Raw genomic sequence first — 25,066 nt, 5'->3', positions numbered from 1 at the left:
GATAGGTTCACGAACACATCCACAAAGCATTAGACTATAGTAGGACCATGGGATCAGATAACCTCACTGTAGCCATTTGATCTTAAGACAATTGCAGAGACATAAAACAAACACCCCCCACCCCCCCCCAAAAAAACTTCAAGTACAATAGGATGTTACTGGGTAAGTCACTCAAAAAACTTGAGGGTGGGTGGATAGAAATCACGAAGAAAGGAGAAATTTGACTGAGGGGCATTTTTCCAGGTGTTCCGTAGCTCCGCCCACCGCCCGTTTCTCCCCGACTCCTTGCCCCTCGGGTCTTGTGTAGTTGCAGGCATTCGGGGGGGTTGGGGGTGTACAAAGGGGCTGGACTAGTGGGAACTAGGGGGCTAGTGACAACGCAAAGCGGGTAGTTGACTCCAGCGGCTCTCCGCCTAAGAGAACCGCAGACCTGCTGAGTTTTTCTGCAGCCTAGTTTAAGGAGAGTTCTTTTTCTCTGCTGTCTCGGAACTTATGCACTCATACACGATGTCGGAGATCTCCGTCAATGAGCACCTCGAAGGGATTTTATCAGATTTTGAAGGTATGTAGACTGCAATATTCAGCAAATTTACGGCGCCCCCTTTTGTTGCCAATAAAACCTCAATGAGATTATGGCCGCAGGGGATTTGACCTTTGAAGACTAGACAATCCTAGCGACAATTTTCATTATATATCCTGCATAATAACTCATTATTTTCCAATTTGGGGGTTTGCCATTTGTAGAAAAGCATTTTAAACCTAATGGTGGGCACTAGGGTATATCAGCATGACAAAAATGATTGATTTGAAATTGTGGCATGTAAGAAATCCTTAGAAACTTGTTAACGATTTTCATACCAGAAGCTTCATATTCCATGTCCAACTATTGCATTCTTTTCATCTGAGATTTTTACACTAAATGGTCAGTAAAATCTTAAAAGCTCCCGTCCAGTGAGTGAGAGAGAGGCAGGAAGAGAAGATACAATAGACAATAGTATCTTTTAGAGTAGGAATGTTTAGCCCTTTGTAACCTGGGGCTGTGCCATTGTTATTGTATATGGACCGCATATGTACTGTATACATTTTTAGGTCTTTGTTCTTTACTTAAGTATTATCTGTTTTAACCCATATTGTTATTTATTTATTGTTTATTTATCACATACAGTTTTTTGCAGAGCCAAAGGACATTTAATTATTTCATGACAGAATATGCATACTTTGAATACAATAGGATGCATCTTTGTTTACATTAGGTTCTTTGCCTCCTGCATAATTTTGAGAACTAAAGATGAAATGTTACATGAAAAAAAGTGATAATTTGGACAAGTATATACCCTGGAGCCAAAGAACTCTTCAAAAGTTAGCAAGTTAATCTTTGTGAACAAAATATAAAGACCATCAGTCTTTAAAGAAGTCTTTTGTATTTAGCATCACATGCACATTCACAAAAAATATTAATTATCCATGCTTGCAATTCATTAAAGTATGGACTTGATGATTTTGTCAAAGTTGGAAAAATATGACACTGATACAGGAAGATTCCTTAAACTATTCACTGTATTCATGCATTCAGGGAACAAAATACAGGCTGTCTAAAAGGCTAAGTGAAGCACTTAAAAGCGGGGTGTAATCTTACAGGCTAAAAACACACTAGAAAATAATTTACATGACATAGGATCTGTGTATCACATGATTAAGCCTTTAGAACATGATGAATGTGATTCTGCTGTTATGGAGCAGGCTTCCTGCAGCCTCTGTCATCACTTGCTTTAGTATTATTGATTACAGGATACTGCTGGTGATGTTGATGGGATTTGGGTAGACCTCTTATGAAAGACAAAAGCCCACAAACACCAAGAAATATTGGTCTGAAAAAGGTGCAGGCTAGTTTGAACTGTGAATACCCTTCTTTTCTAAAATCATCCTCCATGGAAGGCAGTAAACTCTTCTGATCATAATCTGCTCCTGCAGCAGTTTGAAGCTCCAGTGGCAGATCATCAGATCTGAATCTGATTAGAAGACAGGGGAGAGATTGTTGCTGATTGCGAGGCAGATGGGTGTGGAATGCGCTGTGAAAGACCCACCTTTTGTCTCTGCTTCGGTTTTAATTTATTGAATTCACAGAAAACAGCAAAGGACAGACTTGTAGTGCATCACTGATTTTTTGTACCAGTATACTAAATAATTGTAGTTTGAGGCATTTCCCTGATCCACTGTCTGCACCGAAGGCTGTGGCCCTGTGGTTTGTTTTGCTTTTTGCAGATAGGAAAACAGTGCAGGTTAATCAGAGTTTACATTCACTCAATGGAAACATAAGTGATATTTTGTTTTCTTTAAGAGCTATTGTGTAAACAATAACTGTTATAATATATCATCATGTAGGGTTTTAGCTGTTCCAGTCAACTATTTCCTTTTAAAAAAAAACAGCTTATTTATTTATTTACATTTAAAAAAATCAAATAACTTGACATTTGATTATTTGTTACATAAGCCTTACTGCTTATGCATGACTACATTATTTAACTATAGTTGTCTTAGCTATCATTAGTAAAAGCTTTGACATTGTGTAGCTGGTTAAGCTAAAATACAGTCAGCAAGAGACATTTCATCCCTCTTTATAAATTCTGTGGTAGTCTGCTGTATGCCATTTTTATTCCAAACAGATTAATTAGGAAATGGTACACAGCAACAAGACTAAAGGCGTGACCTTCATCAGGATTCACTGTGCAGCCTTCCTTTTTTCCCTCGCATATGTGGATTGCAGTAAAATGCAAGCACTGGGGACTTATTTCGTAGGGGGATTGGGCTACAAGTGGAGGGTTCATGGTTCAAGTCCTGGGTATGGTTAAGATTTGGAAGGTGTGCTGGTAGCAGGAAAGGTGTGAGGACATGTCCAGAACACTACCAAGGTACCCACGAGTAAGGTACTAACCCCCCGAATGCTCGCATAGGGCATTGCCATGAGCTGACAACTCATCCAGCACCCTCCCTGCCAAAATAGCGGTCAAGAAAAAAGAAAATATGATGAACAAAATGTCACCTGTGTGAATCAAGCACAAAGTTGTTTATAGGCCAATAAAGTCATTGAAATCCAGTCCAGAATAAAAAAGTTAGACGGGCTAAGACCTGCCTCTCCAAATCCTGTCACATCCTGGTACTGCTCTTCAGTGGGGCATGATCCATGGTGCAAAGGTCAAAGAGGGTCCCATGACTTACCAACCCAGTGACCACATACGTGCATTCACATAGAGGTGCTGGGTTTGTTGATTTTGCTCTTGACGAGGGGTATTATATCACATATTTAAAATACATTCCAACCTTATGTTAATGTGTTGGAGCCCATCAGTTTAAAAGCAGGATAGGTTTGGACATGACTACAAAGTAAAATGTATTTTTTTCTAATAAGGACCCATATGCTCTGGTATGTTGCATGCACACTTGTTCTAATGTTAGAAATAGTTTCTGTGACCCTCTCTCATGCTGTCTTACATACATGCACCACACAGAGCGCTCCTTGTGGCTTGCTGCCAAACCATTCTTCCATAATGGCTTATAAGATTGCCATGAGTGATGCCTGACTGGTCATTAGACATGTCTGGATCTGCCAGACCCTAAAATGCACAAAAGCAGTTCTAATGAGCTATTAAGAGATATGAGGTTGGGAAATTGATAGAACTTCTGTATTACATTTCTGTATTTATATATTAAGGCAAAGATACAGCAAGGATGGTTTGGTTTCTTTCTCCCTGTCTGTCTTGCGCAGAGATTTTGGAGCTAACATTCTAACATGTCTGAATAAGACGGTGATGGCGTTAATGCCTCTCTCAAGGGTTAATATTTACCAAGCATATGCACACATTGTAGGAAATATCTTTAAGTCCATCTAAACCCAGTGATTAAATGATCAATAATGTTATAATAAATAATAGTAAATACTAAAGTTCAATAGAAAGTTCTTAATCATGGATATGTTTTGGTCAGACCATGAATAATGAATGTGTCTACAATTATATTACCCAGGACAGACCCCACCCAATACAGGAAAGGGTAGTGTCAGATTAGAAGCACATTTCCACATGTCATGGCTAAAATATAATTTAATGTCTCAAGGCAGTGTACTAAGTTTCTAAAAGTTAATATTTTTGTTATACTCTGTAATTTAATACTTGCATGAATGAACATTTTTGGAAAGAGGACATTTTGCCTGATACTCACAACTTCAAAGGGCTTTTTTAAAAGTTAACACCTTTAAGGTTAAGGTTAGAACTGGGTTAGATGAATGTTAGTGTAAGGGTTGGGGTTAGGTATTTAGTTCTGGGATATGCTTAGGTGGAGGGTTAGGGTTCAAGACAGTCAGGAAGCTGCTTCTTCCACCTTTCTGTCACCACACACACAAGGGTGGGTGGCATGTACTTTGTGGGTAGATTAGCAAGGGGGGGTGCATAATGGCAGCCTTTTGCTATGTCTACCTATATTTTCATCTGCCAGATTGGCTGTGGCACAGTTTTTTGATTGTTTTTTCTCTTGTTTGTTAATGGCTGGTGTGTGTTCTGAATATTAGTATTACTTAAAAAGTTATTTTTGTGTGTTGCAGTTTGGTGTAGTTTTGTTGTATAGATTTTGTAAGTGTCTGGATTTTGTCTTTTACTGTGAAATCAATCTTGATTTCTGTCTTTTATTATGTGACAATACAAGAGCCAACAGTACTAAATAAGTGTTTTTTTTAAATGGATATACAACAATTTGAGGTGGGAGTAAGTCATACATGTGTAAATCTCAAGTATGTCTCAAGCCTTAACCTTCAAGTCTCAAGCAAGTCTCGAGTCATTTTTGCAAGTCAAGTCGAGTCACGTCATAACTTTAGACAAGTACATCAAGTCATAGATTTATAATAAGATGGAACACCACCATATCATAAAGAGTTGAACTTTTTGAGGCAACAGATATTTCAATATGTCACTGAAACCAACATTGCATAAAAACGTTAACTTTAACAAGTATGATTTCTATGTCCATTAGTCCTTCAAAGAGGCCTCAGAGAAACATATAAACAGCATAAGGAGAACTTGTATGTATGCATGTGTGCCACTGAATGCATGTATCCTCCCACACAGAGCACGAGTCATGCTCATGCAATCAATAAGTAATAGAGTTACAAATAGAAGCGACTAGCCTTTTCTGCGTGAACAGAGGAAGAAAGTAGTTTACACTGTAAACTTTACAGTGCATTACATTTGCAAAAATCCAATTTGACAGAATTCTGTCTCTCAGTCGAAGTGGTGGTGTCGCCATTACTATCCAGCTACGGATGAATATGCATTCAACAAGTAAAGCAAGGATTGCCTTAAATTTTTTAAAGAAGTGTGTACTGGTTGCAGTAGTGGTCGTGTTTGAGCTGAATATGGTGGCTGGAATATTTATCATCGTAATTCATGATTAGCAAAATCAAGTTTTAATTAGCTCTTGGTTAAGCAACACACATGTTCTCAATTTGGCAACTTAAGTCTGACTAGAGTCCAGCCAAGTCCCACTCAAGTCCCACTTGTCTGGTACCGAGGTCTTATTGATCTGTCCACCTATATTTTTTCTTTTTGCTTTCTTCTTTTCTACTTTTTCTTAGTTTCTTTGTCGTTAATTGTTTTAGTCGTTAAAGTCATTGCTTCTTCTGTTTCTTTTTTGCTTTTGTTTTGCTGTGATTGTCTATTCATTTGTGGGTTTCAGGTCCAACCATTTTTAAAATACATTTTTACTACAATCATGATACAAGATGAGTTCAACAGACTCATCCTGACAAAGAAAAATCCATCTGATACAAAAAAGGTGTTCAGAGGGCAAGGCTGCTTGCCTCACAGCTTGCTAAGACAAAAAACGAAGAAAAAAAGCTATATGGTTGTGATGGTAAGGGGAGGGCAAGTGGTTCTATAAGTCCCCACAAAGATAGGAGTTCAAATGTGTGTTTGTACGTGTGTGAGGGAGTGTATTTATGAGTCTTCGTGAACTGTTATTTTCAGCATTACACCAGCACAAACGGCTGCTTGGAATGTGTTTTCCAGATGTGCGTTTAGTAAGTGGAAGGGTTTTTTTTTTTACATATTTGCACATTTGTGTGTTTGTGCGACACTGTGTGTCTTCACATGTGTCACTGCACACACTCACTGGTCTGTCAGACAATTCTTCCTGGATGGAATGTGTAGATGAGGGGGGTTTGGTTGTGGACATGCCCAGACTCAGAAACTCCTCTGGTGTGTCCATCTGACAGCCTCCCGTCATCTTCGTTCTTACTGGTTCCAAACAGTTAACTCTAACTCTAATTTTTGTTAGGGATGGTGAGAAAAATCCTTAAATTCTCTGTTCAGGATGGATGGATGTTTTCAACTTATTTTAACTCCATTTTTTTTTTTTTTTTAAAAAGGTCTTGGACATCTGTTGAATTTTACAAGTTTTCAAGAAATTTTACTAAGGTACCAACTTTGTGATTTGGCCTTTATAAACTACGAACTATATAATAGTAGGAGGATCATTTTAGAAGCTAAAGTTTGTAAGAAGGAGGTATATCCTACATTTAACAGAAGGAGGTATATCCTACAAAGTCAATAGATCTAATATAACAAAGGCAAATGGCATTTTTAAAAGAACACACTTTATTCTCATTGACTGGAATGGAAAAACATCAGAAACATTGATAACAAAGATAAAAATAACCCTGGGGGAAATTTGGGGCCACACTAAAGCCACTCCCCAAATGGCTGATTCTTTTCACTGTGTAACTATTTGGCATAAATGTTCCCATGTTTTAGCGCCATTCATATTTTTCTGTTCTGCATTGTTCTCATCAACTATAGTTGTCTTCCTTTTTCTTTATGTGTGGGAATGGTAAAATATGAACAACTCTGGTTAGAAAAGCTGCGTAGAGAACAGAGAGATGTGATGCCTTTGTCTCTACCAGCTAATATTTGATTTATTTTCTAATTAAAGTTTCTATGCTGATGTTTCCAGGACTATTTTCTTCAAACCCAGCAAAGCCCAGAGATAAAGATATATAATAGATGAAGAGAATCTTTATCAGATTGAGGAGGCATTGTTTAAAAAGAGAGATTTCGCACATGAACATGGGTGGTTGAAACCCTCCCACCACCACCACCGGAGGTGTAGTCCACCACTGCCACCGTAATTATTTCCTGAGTATTTGACTCTCTGCCAGCAATTACCTGATAGCAGAACTCCTTATCTTTAGTATGAAGGGCAAGTTCACACCTGCCTCAGTGAACTCCCTGAAGTCAACAGTAACATGGCCCTCTCTAAGCTGCCTGAAGGTTGGAGAAGCTGTCAGCCACACTAAAATAACTTCCGAGAGTGATGTGAGAGTTGGTTGTTTGATTAATGATTATTCTTAAACCTTGACACTTTTGCATGACATTATTATCATAGGGACTGTTAGAAAAAGTCATGATTTTTCAGCCAATGCTCACAGCATCTCTAAAATCAAAATAGCTCATATATTTTACAGTTGGTACAACTTGTGAATAGGATTTTGTGGTAAGACTGAGAACTGAAAATCATTTGTATCTTCTGTTTACAGCCCTGAAGAGATCCTTTGACATTGAAGATGCCGACGATGTACCACCATTCTCCCCTCCTTCCTCTCTTTCTGCACCAGTGTCTCCCTCACCCTCCCATTCGTTCGTCAACCACAACAATCCCATTGAAAGCAGAGACAAAAGTGGTATGCCACCTTCATTAGCGTTTAATAACAACAACAACAGCTTGGTTTCTGCCGCCCGCCACATCAGCTCCAATCCCAGCCCGATACTGAAACCTCGTAATCTGAGCAGCAGTTTATCCTTTAACCGAGCAACTATGATCAAACCGGCCATTCACAACAATGGTTCCTCAGTCATCAGAGCCTCCTCTTTCCAGAGTAGATTAAATCCAAATGGCCTGCTGACTTGGCCTGGAAATGGCAATGATAGTCTGCACAGCTCAACATCCAGCCTTGAATACTCTGGAAGTGTTGGGGGTTGTCTTAGTCCTTCTAAACCAGGCTTGTTTCCTAGAATTTTCCCAGAAGAAGAGCACCATCTTCCACAGTTCCCACAGCTGCCTCCAGAGAAAAATGAAAACTTTGAAAATAAACTTCAACCAAAGACGTTCTCCTCCTTTGGCAATGTTTCCCACTCTGAGAAGGACCAGGACTCAGGGATCAGACTGGGTGTTTCACAACCTTCAGGCATCAACCATTGCTCCATAACCAGTTTAGACCTTCAAATTCCTGATGAAGAAGGAGGGTTGGCAAATATGCACAGGGGTAGAGGTGGGGACCAGATGTCTCCCAATATTAGACACAACAATGCCAATTGGAATGGACGTCATATTAATGCCACTGCCTATGGGGAGGAGGGCTATTGTGGCACCAGAAATCACCACCAGCAAAAAGTTACCCAGATGCTTAAAGTTTCTCATCTAAAAGTTAAAGAGATACCACGTCTCAATAAATTCCCCCTCGACTTGGATAGCTTGGTAAACAGCACCTCGCCGATTAAAGTTCAAGGACAGTCCATGAGCCCCCATCAACCCAAACCTCATCCAATGAGCAGTGTAGACCATCTTTATCATCCCAACCCGCCATCCACCTCTGTCAGCTCCTCGGCCTCCCTCAGCAGTCTGGAGAGTTCTTCTGACACGTCTTTCCAGCATTCCTACTTGTCTGTTTTCCCATGCTCTCTGACACCATCACAATATACCATCAAAGGACCCCCAGCATGCTCACCACTTTCTACAGAACAAGGGCCCCAAACAAAGATTTCTTTAGGGTTCAAAGGGGTTCCTTCAGTCTCGAATCAGTCTGGGTCTTACAGTCTTCAAGGCGATAAATCTAATCTTTCTTTGGGGGATGTCGAAAGCGAGGCCAGCGATAGTGTTGGTTCAATCTTGCAGAGGATTGCTTCCTTTTCTCAGCATGCCACCCCTGACATCATCCAGGCTGGGATACAACACAAGCTAATGCAGAGCGATGCTGGGTTGTCGTCTCCATCCGATACCAAGCCCAGGTGGAAGCAGGAAGTGAAAAAACAGAAAGGTATGTTGTTTTTTACAGTCCATTTTGATTTATAACCAACACTTAACACCCAAAATGACACAAAGCATGCTCATAACATGTTAGAGCTAACACACAGGCACTACAGAAAGTTGTTTTTAAGAAGAAGTTGCCTTTAAGGCTGAAGTCCCAGTGGTCCTAAGGTTGCTGCAGGTGAAATACCTTACTTCCTAACAGTTCTGGCCATATTTTATTTTTCATTTTGATGATCCTGCTGCTGACATTTACATTGGCAGTCCACAGTTTCATCTTGATGCATTTTTTTAATTCCCAAGTTATCCACAATTGGATCATCATCAGGGTTGGTAGTCCTTGAATGAATCAATAGTTCACAAGCCAGAAGAGAAAGAAATAGCATAGCTACTGGGCTATACCTGATATTCTCCCCAGGCCCTTCAGTCTGTGTAAGAAGAAGCAGCATGTTCTCATGACCACTTAATTGGATGCTGTCCCAGAAGGGCAGGAATAAATATGCAACTGTAGCCAAACATCGAGCTAGTGCAGAATATTTTTTTGACTGATTATAGAAGAATAATTACTTGTGTTCTCCACATGTAGACTTGCACTGCCATTTGTTGCTTTTAGTTTTTTGCAAGTTATCCTTCCTAATCAGCTCACAACCACCCTGTCCAGATGTTTGGGCCAAGGGCCTGAAATGTGTTTTCTGGCACAGATAAGAATAGCTGGGCTGTTACTTTTGCCAGCTAAACAGTGATGAGTACTGTGAAGCCATTGTAAATACACAATAAGCGGCACATCAACTTCTGAGACATTTGGGGCATTTAAGATCTGTAGTATGGCATGTGTCACTCAAGCTGCACCATCTTGGTAGGAGATCATAGCATATGCTGGTTATATAAGGTATTTTAGAGTTTTGCCCTGAGCTTGAAATATGGTAATATTTTGTCATTTAGGTAACAGAACTAGAAAAAATAAGATTAAGAATAATCCTGGTAACATCCTGGTAATCCAATAACAGTTTGCTTTACAGCTGTGTGTAACCACAGCTGGTCTCGCTGAAATATTTTTGTCATGACAGGAGAGAGTCTTAATTAAAATATAAACACTGTTACATATAGAGTTCATTCTAGGGGCTTGTTATAAGCAAATTCCATCTGTGCAGACACCAGGAAAAGCCATTCTAGTGTGGCTGTGAGGTCAATGGAAGACAGCTGTTTTGAGTACACCCTGAAAGCTATTTGTCATAGGTAGTCAGACATTAGAAAGCGGGTAATAGATCTACTGCTAAATTCTTTTTTAACCTATCCATGTTTATGGTTACGAATGGGATTGATGCATGTATGGAGCAAATTCCAAAAAGGTTAAAAAGGAGTTCAAATATTCCTTTTTACATCCAATCCCACCACAGAGCTGCAGATTTGGTAGTATTTTTAGGAGTCATAAAATAAGATTAACATTTAATGCTCTCACAATTAAGAAATTTGCAGTTTTCAGCAGCATATTTCAAGAAAAAGGCTTAACGGTTTCCTATAAATTAATTTTGATCATTTGAAACATCTTTGGTGAAATACCTCGTATGACCACTAGGTGGTCGTGCAGCCTTTGTAAAAAGAAAAAGACAAAATAGAGAAAGTTTGTAAAATACTGCTGGAAGAAATTCAGATGAAAGAAATTCAAATGACTCCCTGTCATAGGCAATCTCTGATTATCTGAGCTCTGTTTTAATTTACTGTAATTCTTAAATCACCTTTTAAAACCACAGTCAATGTAGCTCATTAAAACTAGGTTTTGTGTTTATTTCAGTGTCATGTGGAGGTGCAGTTGCTGAGTAGTTGGTTAGAAGATGAAATTATACCACAACACTGAAGTAGCATTCCAATATAAAATGGATAAAAGGCAGACAGATTTAAGGACTTGCAATATTCTGGCTTGATCTGTTGCGCAACAAAGCTGATGGAGTTCCACTTTTCATGTGAAAAGTGAGGTTAGGTGGTTCATTTTACCATCACAATAACGCATCACATTGTTTGATATGTTAAACTTTGCAGCAACACTTGCGCATATATGACCTAAAGAGCCTGTTTTGTCATTTTTGGGAGGAGTGAAGAACTAACCCTAACCCTAACCCTAACCCCTAAACCTAACCCTAACCCTAACCCCTAACCCTAACCCTACAACGAATGAATAAGCTCAAGTGGACAGAGCCACATTAAATTTCATTTTACTGTGAGATTTATAATTCTAGTTTTAATAAGGTTTAGAGCTGGTTATTTGGGTAGGTGTGAAAATATCTTTTCTGTTTTAAATGTTCTTTATTTTAATTTTCATCCATTTTTTGTTGTTTCGAATTGAAAAAACCTGCCTGAAACAGCACTCAAAGCACTATAGTACGTGCATATTTGCACTCTATTGTCACTAAAACATGAGTGGTATAATATCTAACCAGGAAACAACATTGCCAACAGGAAAGGCATCACATGCGCGCACGCACACACACACAAAGTGACATGACATCCTGTCCTCTTATCATTGTTTCTCACTGCTGCATCACCACACCAGGTAAAGAACGCCTCTCTCCTTCCCAGTTGTAGTCTTGTTTGACCAGCTTTTATTTGATCATAAACAAGCTATCATGTACAACTATATGTTGTTTGTCCATTTAAAAAAAGGAATCTGTGTTCCATGTTTCATTGTCATGTTTGTGATCAGATCGGAGCAGCAATGACACATTAGCAAAAGCAAGTGTTGATAATAATAACAATAATGCAACAAACATTTGTGCCTTTTACAGCTTATGTTATTCAGAGTCTATATTCTAGGTTTCTTATTAAGGTTCAAATAGAAAAGGAAACAGATGTGTTACTTGGTCCTGTTACTACTAGATTTTCAGCTGTGATGTCAAAATAAGCTGCAGAAGAAATTCAAATGAATTATTACTATTTCCCTTTTTTTCTTTATCTGATTTATGCATTGATTTTACTTATACACGCTTTAATTATATAAACGATAAGGTAAATTTGTTGATAATGTTATTGAAGGCATTTGTCAGTTCCCACTACTATGCTCCACAAATCCTGTCACAGTCCTAAATCCAAACGTCTTAAGCTTAAGAGGTGTTAAGTGGCAGTATCAGACCTCAGATACCGTCTGAATCATTTCGCAGCATGTTTAAAGCAGTCTGCTTGGGGCTTTTTCATCTATGTGCGTTATGCTTCATATAATCGTTATGTTTAATATACGCTCTCATTTTTGTCGGATCAAGGTGTTCTTGTGTTCCATTTTTTACTGTTTTTTTAGTTTTTTCCCCTATTCTTAGAGCTTCCTACTAACTTCTGTTAAATCCCCTGACTGAATGCCTGGACAGCCACGCGAAAGAAGAGGGGCAGTGGGGAGAAAAGGGGAGGAATAGCTCTTGTCTTCTCAAGGATTAGTCGAAGCTCTTTGCCTGATTTGCATGTGAATGGATGCTGGGGCTACTTTTACCCACCAATACCCCCTCCCTGCTTTTCTTTTTTGTCCCTCACCCTTTCTTCACCACTCTCACTGCCTGTGACATCAGAGTAAATGTGGAGACGGGACTACTAGGTTGAGGGAACGAGAAAGAGAGGGCCGATAGCTGCGTTAATCTAAAACAGAATTTTATCCATCCTGGAATATTCAGGAGTACTTTGCTTCCAAACAGGAACACTCTACAAGAAGGTAGGATTACTTTGGATCTGCTGCATTTGGTCATTGTTGTGGTCAGTTTTAGGGGCTAACAATAAATAGGACAAGAGAAATAGCCCCTTCTCACGGTCAGGATAAGGCCGCTCCGGTTTTTTTTTTTTTTTGCCTAACTATTGAATTAATCCCATTATTGAGGGAGCAGCATTGCTTTGATCGACCATGTGCACCAGCACGGATGAATTAAATGTTAGGATTCTGCAGCTAACCAGTTATGTAAAAATTTTTTTGTTTGTCTTGATCAATTAGTAAATCTGCATATTCACACTAAACAAGAGAACAAACCTTAAACCATTTGGCCATTATGGCGTTAAACTGTATTTAAACAGTAATTGTGACAATATCTAGACGACATTTTAATTAAAGTGTGAGTAAGTTCTTAACAACTCTCATTCTCACCAACAGAAATGATAAAGTTGTCATGAACGAAAATGATTCATAACTAATGTGTCTATTATTGTTGTTTTGATTTTGCATGCAATATATTTATTGTTTTTGTTTTGCTTATTGTCTGACGATTGAGAAGCAGTGTTTGAACAATCTTTATAATTAGTTTATAGTCAGCCACTTTCCTGAGAATAATATCTCCAACTTTGTGATAGAAATGTCATTAAATAATACATTTTCAAGACTTCTATTTTCCAGAAACATTATTAGGAACAGTGCTTGTGTAGTTTCCCTCATGTGTGGCTAGACTGTGGGCCATCCCATGCAAAGCCCCTAGTTTTGAACAGTGCCAGGGTCCAGTATACTATGCCTAATTATGATATGGTGTACTAAAACCAGTCAAGCCACCTAAACTGGTCAAACATCAGAACAACAATGTAGGTCGCACCATAAATAATTATGGAAAATACATGTTTACAAAGCAGTCATGGCACAGGCTTATCTTTATTGGAGTAAACACAAAAATACAAGTAACCTGTCATAATGTAAAGATATTCTTATAATTTAATGTATGACATGAAATGTTATAAAACTGAGAGTTTATTGTAATGAAGCGATAAAGCAAATGAACGGATATGCACTGGATATAAACATTTTAGCACTTTTTTGTCAAATGTTTTGTTTTTTTATTTAATATACAGTATATATATATATATGTGTGTGTGTGTGTGTGTGTGTGCATGTGTGTGTGTGTGTATATATATACACATGGTTAATACACACAATACATGGTTAATACACTTTCAGTTTAAATGTCAAACCTGATTGTAACTGTGCCTCTTCCCTGTCTTGACCCACCAAGCTTAGTTCCGTTCCAGTGGTTCTAAGGTTGGATATTTTTAGCTGATTAAATTATGTGGGCTAACACTAACTAGCACATGTTTTAGGGAGTGTGTCTGTCTGTTCAATAAGAGGATTGGATGACACCCGACAACCTGCCAGAGACATTACACCGTGGGGGTTCATGCTCTAAATCACCATACACAGCATTGAAGTTGAGATGGAGTACCGTAATATTGTGTTAACTACTTTTGCCATGGCTGTAACTTTTGTAGTATAAAAGATACATTTTGGTTGTTCAATTTTTGCTTGACCTTTTTCCAATGTGATAAAAGTATCATCTAGCAAATCCCCCATATTCAAATCTGCATTTCTAAATATTTGTTCATGTTATGTTTATGTTCCAATTCACTAAGATTACACTTGATAAATCTACAGAGACTTGTGGAAAACCAGAGGCTGGTCCAACCATTCCGATGGAGGATACACAAAAGGACAAATGCATCATGGGACAAGTACAAGAGGGCGATGGGATGACTCAGGAGCAGCCAGCTAACATGAACACCCAGGATTCCGTGATGGTAAAAGAAGGACTGGACACAGAAAAGGAGGAGAGGGGGACAGAGAAAGGAATGGATGAAGGAGAGCTACAGAAGGAGGTGCAGCTTGAGGCAGAGTTGAAGATAGAGTTTTGCCACTCTGAGCCAGGCCGACAGCTGAACTACATTCATGGCTCTGACCTGTTTGGATATGTGGGTATCGAAGCAGTATTGGACCAGATGAGAAACAAAACCATGAAGGTCGGCTTTGACTTCAATATCATAGTTGTTGGTAAGTGATCTACAAACATTTGGAACTATGATAGAGCTGATGAAATCTTCCCACTTTAAAGGTACAGTGGGACTTCTACTTACGAAATTAATTGGTTAAGGAAGTTGGTTCGTAACCTGAAAATTACGTAAGTAGAGGCGTGTTTTCCATGTAAATGCCCTAATCCATTCGAAGCCCCCAAAAATTTGGACATAATTTTTTTAAATAAATCATAAAAATGCATCAAAACATGTAACAAATACATGTTAAAATTAGATTACCGCACAATAAATGTAGGAATTTAGTGCAATGCTTCTCCAGGAACAAAATGAACTTTATTACAGGCTAATCTTACATTAGCCGTCATTACTAGCAACGAACGTTAACGCTTGTGGTAACACCGCCATCTAATGGACAAACATACGAACACCCACAATAAATCCCGAAGAAGACGCTGGGTTACACACAAACTTGTACAAATTAACGTCCCTCCTAGCCAGTGGGATTACAGGAAAATGCTAGGCGATAGCCAATGGCCGAGCAGCTACAAGCATGTCTGCGTTCGCTAAACTCCGCGAGCTACGAGTAGCAGCGGTAGCGTATGTTTGCCTTTCGTATCCTGAAATTTCTTTTGTAACGAGAATATATTTTCCCGTTGAGACGTTTCGTAACCTGGAAATTTCGCATGCAGAGACATTCGTAAGTAGAGGTCCCATTGTATCTGTACAACACATAATAAGGTAGAATGAGCAGTATCCGGTGTGCACTGCAATAAAAAATAGAAAGGCTTTAAAATAAAAGTTGAACATTAGAAGTTTCAGAGGAGATATTGGTTGAAAGTTCAAGAGATCTGTTTTCAACTCCTAAAACCTGCAGCTAACCTTTAACCTTTAAAAACTCTTTTCAGCTTTTTCACATTGAACAGCACCCAAAGCTTGAAAAAGCAGTATTGGTTTTAGGTATTCAGTTTAGAATTTATTTTATTCTGGCAGATTAGTAGCATCAACTGCATATTTTGACTTTGGTTGCATAAATAATTGACCTGAAGCTGATTTGTTTCTGGATGGGTGCTAAATTTTCCTGTTGATTGGAGGGATGTGTACTCAGATGCCATGCCCATTTTCACCTTACACTGGATGTCTGCATTCCACTTGCCACTTTAAGTTAATTCTTAGAAAAAGGGCATAAAAATGTACAGTTTTCTATGGGAAGATAATTAGGAAATGTAGCGTATACTATAGCTTAACACGATTTTTAACATTGAGAGCAAACATTGGCAATTAATAAAATACAACTTTATTTACAAAGCATCAGTTACAATCAAGACTGTCTCCAGGCACTTTACAAAAACTAAGAGTCTGGCCCCCAAACAAGACCACAGCAGCAAGGAAAACTCCCTTTTATAAGCAAGAAAACCTTGAGCAGGGCCAGGCTCAGATCAGCTGGGTAAAGAAAGAGGAGAAGGGGAGATCTGGCAGGGAAGAATATACATGTACATCATACTGTACGTGCATATGCAGTCATTTTACAGAGGATTGTGAACTAAAACTAAGAGATCAATAGGTCAGTGAGGAAAAGATGGGGCCAGCAGTACCCGTAGAAAGATACAGAAAGAAAGAGAGAAGATGTGGAGGGGGAGGACATTAAAACTAAACAAGAAATTTTAAATTTTGTCATTGTCAATGATGGCCACCTGACAAAAGTTCAAACAGTGTAAAATACTGCATAGTTGCTTTCATTTTGAGGTTGGATAGCTCCAGTAATTACAAATCTTTTTTTAAATAATTGAAAGTGGAAGTACTCTTTTGAAAAAGGAAGTGGCCTTATGTTTTACGGTTGTGTGATCTTTCACTCACTAAACAAACAGTCACTTCTCCAGCCATGTGAATGAAAAGGAGAAGTTTTGCTTAGTTATTTGGTGCGGAAGTCATCTCGCAGTTGTTTGATAGATCATACTGTACATATTTTTTAGTGATTAAACAATAGAGCTGAAGTTAGCACCACTGATTTAGTATCAAGGACATTTGCACATTTTATTTTACTTTTATTTGCCTCTGAAGTGCAGTCATTTATATCTGATTAGATACAACAATATATTCACCTGTTTTTCCTATGTGACTAATTTTTTAAAAACTTTTTAACAGTGCACGTTTGTTTTTGGTTAGCAAGAATAAAATTAAAAATATGTAAATAGTTTGTGTAATTACTAAGACTTGTTTTTTATATTTCCAGGTCAAAGTGGGCTGGGAAAGTCCACTCTGGTAAACACTCTGTTCAAGTCCAAAGTCAGCCGGAAATCTTGCTCACCTGAGTACGAAGCTAAGATCTCCAAAACAGTAAAACTGCAGAAAATCAGCCACGGTTGGTCCCCACGCACAAACACACTGAATGGACACACTGCAGGTTTAGGATAACTGACATGCATATGCTGCTATGGGATGGCGATAATCAAGTTAAATGTAATTATGATGCAGCGTCGTGGTTGTCCATAACTGTCAATAATGATATTGAGATCAACTTTACATGTACTTTTTTAGAACTACTGTCCACGTGGAACTTTTGCCGTTTAATTGTGTAACGGGAACGAAAAGTTCCCATTTTAATATAACTTATTTTATTTTTGGTGTCTAAGCCTGACTTTTTGTGAAAGGAAAACCTCAAAAAATACACACAAATGACTTTAATTAGGTTTCTAGAATGTTGGTTATATATAGTTGGTTGAGGATGGCAGCTTCTTCGTTCAGAAATTTATGACCTTACAGACACCTGCTCTCTTCGGGCAAAAGTTTTGTACATTTAAAGGGTTGAATTTCAATAAAAGCTTCTGTAAAAAATCCTGCTATAAAGTTGTTTTACTGAAATGCATGCTGGAGCCAGCAAACCCGTCACACAGATGAGTGGTGGTTACACACACAAAGTTCTGCAACCCCTCGGTGTCTGTCCCAGGGTGTTCATCAGAGGTTTTCCCAAGGTGCAGGCAGAGACCCTGAGCTATTTGTTAGGCCATATTTATAAATCAATCTAAATGGTCATATCTTTTATTACCAACTGAGCTTAATGTACAGCCCTTACTTTCCCATACCAATAAGAATTTATATGCTATTTATTTATTTATTTATTTATTTATTTGTTTGTTTGTTTCAAGGCAAAGTTAGCTTTGATTTAAAAAGATGCTTCAATAGGTAACAAGCAGGCTTTTTGTAGATGGCAAGCCTGTGTCCTCGTATATAATATATCTCATCCTGTCAGTATTATTCATAAAAAGGATGTGGAAAATACCTTAGAAACTGAATGACTGCCATATTTAGTCTTTTTGCCTGTTGCTGGGCTATAGGTCATGCATGAACTGCATTACATTTTTACTGTTACATTTCACCCTGCGAACTATTGAAATTTAATAGTGCAGAGCCAGATGTTTATGTAGCTTGTTATGGTCTCCACTTTTTATCTGGAGTGTTGAAAAGTTTGTGTGGGTACCATTTACATGGGCACCAGAACATATATTTCACTGGCAAAGTAAGGCTTTGTATCTTAGAATTGGGTTTAGATTAGAGATAGGGTTAGGCACTTAGTTAGGGTTAGGGGCTTTTTAAATAAATTATGTAAATGATGTCTTATCCTATCTGGTCAAAATTTAAACCTAAGCCAATCCAAAACCTTAACCCAGACATTTAACTTCATATTTTCAAATTCAGATTTTGTAATTAAAGAGTTTGTGTTTGTGATTAATTTCTGTTTATATGTTCTGCACCTTGGTTTTCACTAAATTCAGAAATTAAGATGGTGATAGTGCATTCATGCTTCCACACAGAAGTGATTCCTGTGTACTTACTGAGCTATGGCAAAGTGGGGGTCTTTAAACAGTCACACAGTTAGGTTTATCTTTAAGTTAATTATTACTGTCTGCATCTGTATTTACTATAAACTGCTGCTCTCCAGTGTAGACATCCATAACATTTGTCTCTTGGATTAATCAGTTTAAACCTGAGTACGTGAACCTACATCTGCTCTAACCTCACCATTTAGTGATTGAAGAAAAGGGGGTGAAGATGAAGCTAACAGTGATCGACACACCTGGCTTTGGAGACCAGATCAACAATGATAACTGGTGAGTGTTCAAATACAGTAGAGGCAACAAAATGGGCTGATTAGTGGAGAAACAGAAGACTTGAGAATTAGCATGAACAAATGCTTAATTTCAGCCACTAAAACCCGACCAGTGTGCAGATTTATTATACATTTTAAGAATTAAATCAGGACATGATAAGAATGCTCACTTACCATCTTCTGCTGCTCTTTCCTCCAGCTGGGAGCCCATAATCAAATATGTAAATGAGCAGTATGAGAAATACCTGAGAGAGGAGCTGAATGTTAACCGCAAGAGGAGAATACCGGACAACCGAGTCCACTGCTGCATCTATTTTCTCCCTGCTACTGGACACAGGTTAGTAATTACGTGACTGGTATAATTAACAAACCGACCATGTATGTTTGCTGTCATACTGGGTGGATTTTGCAAACATTTGCCTGATCAACAAAGCAAGTGTGTTCCTATAAACTCTTCTTTCTTGGAGAAAGAAGAAAAGACTCGGAGAGAGGAAAAAAGCGTATACCATATTTATATACAGAAGGATTAAGACTGATTTTACCAATATTTTTTCAGGTTACGTTCCATTGACATTGAATTTATGAAGAGGCTGGGGAGAATAGTGAGCATTGTCCCTGTCATTGCCAAGGCCGACACACTTACCATTGAGGAAAGACAGGAGTTCAAAGAGAGGGTGAGGACCGTTTAAAATCCTAACGACTAATGCTCAGACTGCGCATCACTCTTGTTCGTATTCACAGTGCCACATCCACATACCGCTTCAGCTCAGATAAAGCCTGTTCTGAACGATGCTCTTTGACTCTGACAGATAAGACAAGATTTAGCATCCAATGGGATTTCTGTTTACCCTCAAAAAGAATATGATGAGGATCCCCAGGAACGCATCATCAATGACCGAATAAGGGTAACAACTATTTCATTATTTTATATTAAAGGCTTTCTTTATGTACTGGAATGTGGTAAAAAATCATGCTGTCAAATTATTGAATTTTTCTTTGTTAGAAAAATTCACAGGGGGATGCAGGGATTCATGTAGATTATCACAATTAATTCCCAATAATTATTAATTGTTTAATTTTTTGGGCAAATATGTTGCTCAGAGTGGTCGATTTTAACTAAGTTTGTTCCGCTGGCAAATAACCTTTAAGATTTAACCTCACTTGTGTTAAATATTTGATCAAATTAATCATGCACATGTTTTATTCTGGAATAACATAATAATTTTAAGAGTTAATCTACTTCAAATAGAAAAGCGATGGCTCTTTTAAAATTGAAAATTAAAATTTCACCACATTATCAGTCAAATCTACATTCTACATGCAATACTTTTATAGTAACACCCTGATATCTTCTAATATCTTCTAATAATCCTTTTTGAAACTCTTTGTGTCTCCAGGAAAATATTCCCTTTGCCGTGGTGGGAACAGACAAGGAGCACCAGGTGAATGGGAATAAGGTGCTGGGCCGCAAGACAAAGTGGGGGATCATCGAGGGTAAACCATCGTTTTTACTATATATCTGCAGAACGTGTGACTGGATTTATACCAAAAAAAGCCTAAACTGGTGTACTAAAATGTATCCCATGGACTTTATTATTTATTGAAATCAACTGATAAAATATCCCTATGTAAAGGTTTAGAAGCAGGTGTACATCATGCTGCTCTACTGTGTAAAAATATGTTTTTTCAGCTTTTTTATGTTTCATTTTCTATTAATGTTGTTGTGAATTTTCTTTTTTTTCAGTTGAAAATGTGGAACATTGTGAGTTTGCCTACCTGAGAGATCTGGTAATAAGGTGAGTTTGAATGTAATCAAATACTGTTGGAATAATATTCATCAGTTATGTGCAACCAGATGTTACCGTGATTAGTTAATTACCTGAGTAATTTAACTTGCCTTCATATTCTGAAAGCACAACCACACTCTCAGAATAAAAACTGGCTGTTTTATATACCTAGTTAACTCCTTGGAAATGTGTAACAGATTCCTGAAGCTGAACCGCCATGCAGCGCTTGATTAGTGGATTGTCGGAATAAAAGGGAACCGTCTTTGTGCTTCCTGCAGATCGCATCTTCAGGACCTGAAAGATGTCACACACAACATCCATTATGAGACGTATCGCATGCAGCGACTCAATGAGAGCAATGTGAACTTCACTGAAGCGGGTCTGTCCACCTGGCTGCGGGACCACAGAACTGCAGGAAGATCAGGGAATGAGAGCCACCTCTGATGTCCACAGACTGCCTTCCTTCACCAACACACACACATACACACACGCACACACAGTTGCAATGGAAATATAGTATATACATGACAGAAGCTGTTTCAGTTATGTAATGCTGAAGACTTCAGTTGGTGCGACAGGTAGAATCATTGCAAGTGTCTGTCTTGCTTTCTACAGCTACAGAAACCATCCTTTTTATCTTTTCACCCGTGGAATCTGTTGGTATCGGATGTGTGAAGCAACAGCTGATTATAATTGAAGAGAGAACTCTGCAGGATTCTGTATGATTGATTAAACTTGACAATCTAGTGTCATTTTTGTCCCCATAGTGTCTTCTACCTTTGATTTTTGTTGAAGAAATCCATTTAAGAATAAGTCCTCTTTGTTGATGTGTACAAAAATCTTCAGCTCAGGATTTAAATTCATTTTTTTAAAGTCACATCTTCTTGCAGTTTCTCTTGTTTGCGTGTCATCGCATTTGCTGCTAGCGCAGTTTATTGACATTTTATTACCACCTAATCTCCGGCCGCATTTTCAATGCCTGATGTCAACTGACACACGAGACATAAGAACCCTATTTTAAGGCTGATGTTTTTAAAGTTTATATTGAGGTGTCATGACCAAAACGCCAAAGAAAAAATAAGCAGAGCAGGTGGAAAATTCATATCGCCACACAGTGAAATGTAGTGAGTATTTTTAACTGTCACACTTTTTATAATTGTTATTTTGGACTGTTATGGTCTCAATTTATGAAGTAATGTCATATTTCAAATTGCTTTATAAAATACCGCCTGTTATTACTTAAACACAGGATGGAAGTGTTCATATTAGAACGAACAAAGCTGAAAATATCCTTTAAGGGGATTCATTTATTGGTGCCAAATCAACAGAAAAAGTAATTGTTCTAAATATAGTTTTTAAAGAATAGAGAGAAATCTTTCAAGAAACTTAAAATAAAAAACTTTACAATTATTACACAATCAATAATCAATTCTATTTATCACAGAGATCTAATAAATCTACTCATTTTAGTCAGATATCAATCACACATCTAGATTTAAAAAAGAAAATGAGTCCAGTTGTGGTGAGCAAAACAACCTATATGATCAATGAGTTTGATGATTGTTGTTACATGCTCACAGTATTTAATCATTTATTATTGCATATTTATATTTCAGACAGATTAACTGGCTATCAATACATATAAGAACAATAAAAATGGATACATTTATGGTTCTCAATGGTATATCAACACAGATTTTAATCATTTCCTTTTATTTAAATCCACAATAGATTTCAGATAAAGCAGTCACAATGTGCCTGAAATGAGTTTTAATCCCAGAATTTTACAGTTACTGTTTGGGAGCAATAGTCATTTTATGGAAAGTGTTTTTTTCTTTCTCCAGTTTTCAGTTTCCAGTTGCTACATCTGAACTTGACTCTCAGTGTCCAACTAGAACTCAGCTCCGCCACAGAAGGCTTTGGAGACCAAAGAGGACAGAAAAATCAGAGCATCCTGGACTCTGGAGTTTGCTTACACAGAAGTGCTAGACATACATCTGACTGAACACGTATACAAAATCTAAATCTCTGGACAGCTGAAACCCAACCAAACTGATTTATAATAAATTAATACAAAGAGGTGGAAACATTTATGAAACACCTAAGAGATCTGAAAATAAAGACTTGTTTTAGTCTCCTAAGCAGGATTTTCATGACTATTGATGAAATCTGCCAATGGTTGGTGTCAGCACAACATATCAAATGAGTGAGTCCTAGTATTTTTATCCACTTTCAACTTCAATATTTGGTTTCTCTTGCATAGTGTCATCATATTTCCTTAAAACCTTTTATTACTTATCACCACTATGTCTGTGGGTGGTGACGCGCTATAGGTTATTATGGTCCCATTTTGAGATTTGGTGATGTTGTGGTACTATTTCATCTGACATAAAAACATGTACAGATGCACAAATGATACAGGATAATTCCTCATCAGTCATGCAGATATAAAAGAGACTAAAACAACTGAAACGTTTACTTTGCTTAAATGGAATTCAGTTCAGATTTATTACTGTGCCATGTCTGTTCATCTGTTGAGGGTTGGATATTAAGCAAAAGGCAAAGTAAAATCAGCTTTGACATAAACAAATGATCAAATATTGAAATGAACAAATGTTTTCTAAATCATCAGGGTGACAATTAAGTGTGTTGGACTGGAAACAATGAGGCAAAACAACTTGTGTTTGCCATTTTTTTTGTCTTGTTGCTTTTTATTTTTAAGTCCAAATGAAACTGAGTAAAGACATGTCAAAGTCTTGGTTCATTTGACCTCTGTGTTTAAATTCTTGTGAAAACACAAACGTTGACATCAATGCCACGTTTTCATGCTAGATATTTTCCGTGGCGTGGTCACATGTGCTTTCGGTGCCAGCTTCCTGCTTTTGTGTCTTATACTCGAAACAGTTTACATATTGCATTGGATTGTCTGTTTTTTCCTAATGAGACGTATGCAAAGCCTGTTCATTTGCAATAAAATGCGTAACTCTTCCAGTCACCTGTGAAGTATTTGCTAAGAACCACATTTATAATACATCAGTGAGCACAATAATGTCAAAAGGCTTCAAAGACTATAAAGTAGAAGATCACACGATTCACTTCATGCTGAAGAAAATGGCTGTGAATCAATCGTACTTATATTGTAGCACTCAAAAATCTTTAAATCTGTGAATCTCTTAAAGTGTGAATTCACTCGGACAGCAGGATTTTTTGTAACAAGGTGTCTCACACCATGACAGATACAACAAAGGTTTATTGCATTACATATTACATTTACTCTTACTCACTCTCTCCCTGTCTTTTACATTATTTATGTTAAATGTATTGATAAATCTTGCAATAGTCTTGAGTTAGCTTTTTGTGCCAGACACTTTGTGTTGAAGGCCTATATGAGTATTTTTAAACATAATTTTCCTTCATTCCATTTTATATCAGTGTCCATTCTTTTTTTCCATCATTGAATTAAGAAAAGTGGATGAGATCCCACAGCAATGAGAACTAAACTTACCAGCTTCTCCATTTTAGCTGAAGAGATGGTACTAAATGACTGTTGACAGAAATTTCAGTGCCCTTGGCAGGTACAGTAACACTGAGGTCATTTAACACTTTCCTCCCCTTCTTTACTAAGTGCTACAGTAAATAGAACATATAGATCTTTTTAAACATGTACCTTCCATGCAAGCATTAAATTAGTCTAAAGAATAATCCAAGCTGTGATCAATAATCCTATTAGCAGCCTGCAGACATTCAATCCATTTTGGAAGGCGGTTTGCTATTTATGGTTTGGAAAGTGTTGGGGAGAAAGTGATCAGTTTTCTTCCCGTGCTGTTGCCATCAGAGGAATGAGACGGAAGCTTCAGTTTACTTGCTGCAAGGGCAACCACACGTCTACAGTGTGAGCTACAAGTGTGGGCCCTGGTGAGGTTTATTTTTATACTAGCAGACAAACATGTAAGATTACAATAAATGTAAGTGTAAGCGTCATATGATAAAGCATAAGTGTCACATGATAAAACAAAGCATGATATATACAAAAGAACATATAAGGAAATGAGGGATGGATTGTCACAGGATGTTCAGGTTGTCCCCTGCTATCCCGAGGTGATAGAACATCAACTAAAGTAGGTCACAGGGTTCTGCACAGGAGTGATAATAAGTATATGAACAGTTTGAACCTAACATTCCCTCCTCTTTATCACGAACTGAGCAGGAACATCCATAGTATACATTTTGACAAGCATTTTCTGCACACTACTTCATAAAGCATCAGAATTTCGCTACTCATGTCGAGAACCGGTTCTTTACTGTTTGAAAACATTAGCAGATTGGAATCAATCGTCAGACTTTAGCAATTAAAATC

The 25,066-nt window shown here is 37.8% G+C and overlaps 1 protein-coding gene across 3 annotated transcripts; it reads left to right on the top strand.

The window, feature by feature from the left end:
• Positions 1-356: 356 nt before the first annotated feature.
• septin12 (septin 12) lies at positions 357-23,702 on the top strand. Of its 3 annotated transcripts, XM_011605999.2 has the most exons (11): positions 357-562; positions 7,580-9,076; positions 14,444-14,836; positions 17,048-17,176; positions 18,842-18,923; positions 19,122-19,259; positions 19,479-19,596; positions 19,732-19,827; positions 20,320-20,416; positions 20,667-20,718; positions 20,988-23,702. In XM_011605999.2, the coding sequence occupies exons 1-11, from the start codon at positions 493-495 to the stop codon at positions 21,151-21,153; spliced, it is 2,838 nt and encodes a 945-aa protein (XP_011604301.2). In that variant the 5' UTR covers positions 357-492; the 3' UTR covers positions 21,154-23,702. The 3 variants fall into 3 exon arrangements, with proteins under 3 accessions (XP_011604301.2, XP_011604302.1, XP_029696369.1); XM_011606000.2 differs by lacking the exons at positions 357-562; positions 7,580-9,076 and adding an exon at positions 11,526-11,614; XM_029840509.1 differs by lacking the exons at positions 357-562; positions 7,580-9,076 and adding an exon at positions 12,468-12,754.
• The last annotated feature ends 1,364 nt before the right edge of the window (positions 23,703-25,066 follow it).

This window comes from Takifugu rubripes, chromosome 8 (assembly GCF_901000725.2).
Source record: "Takifugu rubripes chromosome 8, fTakRub1.2, whole genome shotgun sequence".
NCBI classification, from domain to species: Eukaryota; Metazoa; Chordata; class Actinopteri; order Tetraodontiformes; family Tetraodontidae; genus Takifugu; species Takifugu rubripes.
The sequence above is the reverse complement of the archived record's forward strand: the minus strand, read 5'-3'. Positions and strand labels throughout refer to the sequence as shown.

Excerpts from the sequence above, each read along its gene's own strand:
- septin12 (XM_011605999.2), top strand. The coding sequence starts at position 493 with ATGCACTCATACACGATGTCGGAGATCTCCGTCAATGAGCACCTCGAA. Across the intron at positions 18,924-19,121 it reads CAGATCAACAATGATAACTG|CTGGGAGCCCATAATCAAAT; the intron begins GTGAGTGTTCAA and ends TCTTTCCTCCAG. Across the intron at positions 19,597-19,731 it reads GACAGGAGTTCAAAGAGAGG|ATAAGACAAGATTTAGCATC; the intron begins GTGAGGACCGTT and ends TGACTCTGACAG.